Source organism: Pterocles gutturalis, unplaced genomic scaffold (assembly GCF_000699245.1).
Source record: "Pterocles gutturalis isolate BGI_N339 unplaced genomic scaffold, ASM69924v1 scaffold43459, whole genome shotgun sequence".
NCBI classification, from domain to species: Eukaryota; Metazoa; Chordata; class Aves; order Pterocliformes; family Pteroclidae; genus Pterocles; species Pterocles gutturalis.
Window position 1 is genome coordinate 57759 of NW_010134813.1, and position 6000 is coordinate 63758.

Genomic DNA, 6000 nt, shown 5'->3' on the forward strand with positions numbered 1-6000 from the left:
ACACCTAGAGTTTATTTGACTGGTGAGGGTTCCTGAGCAGGAGAATACAATAAGGTTTCTCAGCAGCGTCAGGATTTCTCAGGATGGGTCCTGTTAGTTGCAAGAGCAAGTTCATGGTCTCTTCATCAGAGTGACTGGAAGGAACGGTTGACTGCTTGCAATAACATTCCAGCCTTACAACATAAAACTTTAAATTATGTGTGGTATTTCTAAATAGCCAGAGTTCCTACCAGGAATAATAGCACAATTCCTTCACATATCAGTACGATTCATTTTGTCTAAGGGCAAATCTATTGATACTGTCCAAAATTACTTCCTTAGTACACTTCTGGAGACCATCTTTCGCAATGTTTCCTAGTAATAGCCCACATGATGTCTCAGAAATAAGTTATTTAACCGCATTAACAGTTACTGTCACATTTTAAAACTGGAAAAGCAATACCTGTCTATGTCAATAGACAAACATGCATGTCTTACTGGGGGTAACTACCCTGGGAATTTTTCCGATGTAAGAAGCTGGTTTAAAGATCTAAGTAACTTGCCACATCACCTCAGATCCTTCAAGGAAGGTGCTGCTAGAATTACATTCCGATGTCTTATTTTTTGTGTAGTACTGGGATCACTTACAGTTGACATATTAAGTTCAATCACATATCTCTAAAATTTGTAGAAGCTCTTAAAACTCATATATAGGTACCTGACCTAGATCTTAAAAAAGATGGGAATATCTAAAAATGTATAGGAAAAAAATGTTTAAAGAGAGAGATTCGGAAGAAGATTCTTTCTAGCAATCCACATTATATCCCTGTAGCTAGCAAAAATAAAAGGCTTGGGAAAGAACAACTCTTAGTCTGACATTTGTTGTCTTATCTGTGCTACAAGATTCCTCCTATTGGGACTTTATAGTTGCAGAAGAAACTCAAAATTAAGGTAGAGAAAATGTTATTGCCCACTTTAATCAACAACAAACAGACACTATTGCTTCCTTACTGTTTTTAAATAGATCTGATGCCCCATCTCCAACTAGTCCAAATACTCTTGAAAGGTGGGAGACAGATTCAGATTTCCTCCTGTACCAGAAAGAGCTGATTTCATGCCTCTTCTATCCAAAGAAGTAAGAAAGCCTTTTTATCACAGAAATTTACTAATTGTTAAAAATTATAGTTTCATCTTCAAAGTGCGCTCTGCATTCCTGAAGCCAACCAGATCCCAGCATAACCTACAGAAGGGTGCTCAGGCAACTAGCTCTGCTGGCAACAAGCTTCATGTACCACCCAAAGGAGCAGAAAACAGTCTGAACCTATCAGAAATGCAAGCTGTACTCTGCACTGCTCCTTTTGAGGTAAAAAAAAATATATATATGCAATAAGCTGCTCCTTCCATAGGCCAGTGCAAAGAATGGAAAGTTTCCCACATAGTTCAAGAGATTTTGGACTAGTTTCTTAATGGAAAATACAACTGAGGAAAACTAGGGTTCTGACAAAAAAGCCACAATGGAAACCGTTACAGTGAGATTTTCTTTCTTTTTCAATAATACATATAAGAAAAAAAGGTTTGAAAGTATAAATCTGTGTTTAATTTACTTAGAGGACACTTCTTATCTGTTAAAAAGTCTTCATAACTATTTTATTAAAACAGATCTTTAAGACAATCTAAATATCAGTGATTGAAAACAGTGATTTTGCTCTGGTAATAATATTTATTACTCCACATTCTGCTTCATTTTTTGAAATAAAAGGTTATCATAAATAATCCTTACTCTGGCCATACCATCAAGTCAATTCTATACCTTCTTTTTTTCATGTCAGCATAAAGTTGTCCCCGATCTTTAATAAATCCATGGGTCTTGAATGGAAGATATGAATCTGCTCCATATGGATCAGAAGGTGAAACAGTATGTCTTAAACTTGCATTTTCTCCTAGTCTTTGCTTTCCTTCATTTGGAACATACATACACTGGTCATCCTCCTCAAGGGAGGGAGACGAGGAGCTCTTAACCATTGGGACTGAGTTGGTGGGATTCAGACATGTTTCACTGTTGACACTATCTCCATGAACGTAGTTAGTCTTTAAATCTCCGGCCTGCAGAGAAAGAGTGGACGCTGTTAAGAGGCAGTAACAAGACGTATTGTGAGGGAACAAGGACCAGATTAGTTCTACATTTTATTTATGGTTATATGTTTTGCCTTTTTTTTGTTCCCCCTGTTAGTTTTTACAGTACATGAATCGAAGACAAGTTACACAGCTCAGAGACTCTAGACCTTGTGTTAATTTTTTCCATAATGAGTAGTAATGAATTGGTATTTGCAAGTCTAATGTTTTTTCACTCATAATTATACCTTTTGTTAAATATATTGATTCAAATATTTATAGCTTTTATTAAAAGATATCCTTGAGTCAAGCAAAAATATGCATAATACATGAGTGCGGGAGACATGTGAAGAACTCAACATTGTGCAATTTAATTTGGAAAAACCAGCCTACACATCATGCACTTTTAATTTTCCAGCACCAATTTCCTAAGCTTTGAGATAAATATACATGACGTGGAACAGAGATTCTCCAGGGTATGAAAGGAAAGGAATATTTCTTTTTTTGCCATTAAGCAATTACAGGCATCAAGCACCCCTCCTCTTGCACAAAGACAGGAATGGAGTTGGTAACGACATTTCCTCAGCTACAGGGATCAGAATTTAGACTCTGGTTAGTAACAAATAATTCTTTATGCAACTGAGGTTGAATTCTCCTGTGAACTCTGTAGAAGATATTAAAATACAGCTTATTGTCAGTTTTTTAGTTACATGCTCCTGTCATCTATGTAGATGCTGAATAGCACTGAAAAGTCACACAGCTACAGAAAACACTCAGCCTCCAAAAAGCAGCTGTATAAGCAAGAAGAAAGGAAGGACTGCAAGTGTTTCCAAAGCCCTGGTCTTTCAGACTGTTGACTTCCTCCTTTCCGGCCCCACTTGAGATGTGTTTTCATCCCCATCGTAATAATGTCGCTCTTAGTAAAAGACAGAGAGAACTGCTGACATTTTCACAGCAGCCTGTATTTCCATTCAAAGATACAGTACATGCAAGTCTGGAATTACTTCTGTTGCACTGTGCAGATGAGATGCATGAAGGTAAAATGTCTCGGGCAGCTGTTCCTCTCTTGAAAGTTATTCTCAGCACCAGAGGGACTTCCTCCAGAAGCTGCTCCAGCTCCTGCTGTGTGGTTCTTAAAGGAGAATTTGGCCCCAATCAGCAATTTAAAGTTGAATGTGGCTACACGTTGAGCTGTTAAAAGGTAGTAATCCAAGCTGAAGGACCCCTCTGCAATATACTCAGATAACATCTGCATCTGGAACAGAGCTGCACTTCTGCAGACCTGTCCCTACAACTTGTTCAAATCAAGTGTTCACAGATTGCATATACACTCCCCTGCCACTTGCTCACTCCTAGGTAATTAATTCATGCATCTCTCAGTAACCTCAGGTGCATTTTGAACATGCTAACCTCTGACTGAAACTTGTCTCAGCTGTCACAAAGAACTGGATCTGCAGTGAATGCAGTGGCTAAAGTATTTAATGGAATTGGAAAAAAAAAAAAGGAAAATAAATTCACACTTGCAAAATCTCAGCCTTCTAACATTATGATCCAATAATTTCTTACTCCTATATTCAAACTTTCACCCCTGGGAGAGTCCACAGCAGGTTACAAATGAATAAATCACCTCAACCACCACTGAAACATAGCTGAATGCCAACAGAATTTAGCAGCTGTTTAACTACACACAATCACTATACAGAAAAGCCGGACTAGTCCCCACCTCCCAATTTAGGATATCTGAGCGTGACCATGGGGGAAGGATTTCAGGTGCAACATGGTGATGTAAAATACAACTTGGTCTGCACACTCTGGCTCATCTCCAGTGCTGGTGACAAATAACTCAGAAACATGAATACTAACTCAGGATCTCCAGTATCAGAATGCTCTGTGCCAGTCGTAGGACACCGACTTCATGTTTTCACCAATACTTCAGTTTTGTTGAGGATATAAGCTTAGCTACGAGCTCATAATTAACTTCAGAATTTACCCAGCATCAGCAAATTTGACTCTTCTGTGAATGTACACAGAATTCAGGAAATCTGAAGTGTACACAAGCAAGTTACATTGTGTTAATGCTTCTTAGAAAGAAGCAAATACCATTTACTCACAAACACACAAAAAAAGACAGTAAGAGCTGCCTTAGAGTTCTGCCTACAGGCTAGGAAGAATAATTTCTATCATCAACTGAATCTGTTAGAAAGGACCTCATGAATGGGTTATAAAACACAACTGGAAAGAGTAAGGTATTACTGTTTTATTTTAGAGCTTTACTAATTGGCTACCCACCTCTGTTGACAGACCCAGAAGACCCTACTATCACATAAATGAGCTACTTCAGAAGACGATGAAAATTTTGCCAAAAGTTCAAAGATAAACTTACTTGGTCTACTACCATGCAGTTTGCATATACTTCATCACTTCCACTCAGCATGGCAGAAAGTCTGGATGCAGCAAAGAAAGTAGGTGGAGCCTTGAGCTTCTTGAGAACATCAAGGGTAGAGTGTCTCTGCTCTGGAAAAATAAATTGTGAAAAATATGCCATTAAATCTCAAGTCTTTTATTCTCATATATATATATATATACTGTCACAAAAATGGCAAAGTTAAACATTAAGCATTGAATCTTAGGATTACAATTTCAGTAATACTTGCATGGCCACTCAAAAATCTGCCCATCAAAACTCTAAATAAACTTAATTCCAGTTGTCTGTTATTGAAAATTATGCAAAAAAATTCTTCTTAGTCCACATCAGAAATTTATTTTCTGCAAAGGTAGAAAGCAAAAGATACCACTAAAGACTTTCCCTAGGATATATTCCTAAAGCAATGGAAATGCTGTTGGAAAATCATAGAACCAAAGAATGGTTTGAGTCGGATCATCTAGTCCAACCCCTCTGCCATGGGCAGGGCCATTTTTGACTGCATCAGGTTGCTCAAAGTCCCATCCAAAATGCCTATGGCCATCACAGATTGCATTAAAAGTTATAATGAAGAAATGGTGCTGGATAAGAAACTACACTTGTGAAGATCTGGGGCATTTGTTCCTTTAAAAGAAAAGGTCCTGCATCACTGCCAAAACTGCAATTCTACAACACAGCTTTTATTTAATTTTAAGATGCTATCTCATAAAGCCAAAGAACAGTAAGCTCTATACTTAGAGAAAACCGGAAATTACCATTTAGAAATGGCACACTATTAATTATTTGGTTTCTAGTCCTGGCAGGCCTTGTGGGATCTCATACCATTAAAAACATCCTTTACACTTCTCGTTTTTCTTTTCCCTCCTGCAAAAATTTTAACATTATTTTAGTGACTACCATCTCGAGAATTGGTAAAGCTACAAACAATTTCCTTACATCCGCCAAGATCCCAAAGCCCTTGTTTATAAATAGTATGAAGTATTATTTTCTACTGCAGTTCACCAGACTTTGTCAGCTAAAATCATACGGAAATGTGATTTGGGAAAACTGGCAGTACTTTCTTGTGGCAAGTGAAATTTTCCAAGGGCTGGTCTTAAACCAACAACCAGGAAGAAAAAAAGACATCAGGCTCTCCATTGCTTCTTGTATGCTTACTACCTTCCCCGGGACGCACTCCGTCTCATATATAAGCCCAGTGGGTACAACCAGCAAGGGCAGTATTCAGCTCCAGTGCTGGGCTGCACACCCCTGAAAAACAGCCCAGGCGTTAGAGCCTCCCAAATCACAATGTAATCCCGAGCCTACGGAGACAGTTTCTTGACTTCAGCAAGAGTCCTCAGTGCTGAGATCTCTACAGTCATTTAAAGAACAGTGCTATGAATTACACATCCCAAGCCAGAAACAACAAAATCCCTCCATTACTTCACATATTTATTTATATAGCAACCTCTAATACATTCTACACAGAATCACAGAATCACAGAATG

The 6000-nt window shown here is 38.1% G+C and overlaps 1 protein-coding gene across 1 annotated transcript in view; it reads right to left on the minus strand.

Moving 5' to 3' along the window:
* The window catches only part of ARHGEF28 (Rho guanine nucleotide exchange factor (GEF) 28), a gene marked incomplete at its 5' end in the record, with an annotated part of 52982 nt that extends 48377 nt beyond the window's left edge, over window positions 1-4605 (minus strand). Inside the window, 2 exons of the mRNA XM_010081698.1 lie at window positions 1790-2082; window positions 4475-4605. Coding sequence (XP_010080000.1) covers window positions 1790-2082; window positions 4475-4605 — 424 coding nt within the window. The remainder of the gene's footprint in view (window positions 1-1789; window positions 2083-4474) is intronic.
* Window positions 4606-6000: the final 1395 nt, after the last annotated feature.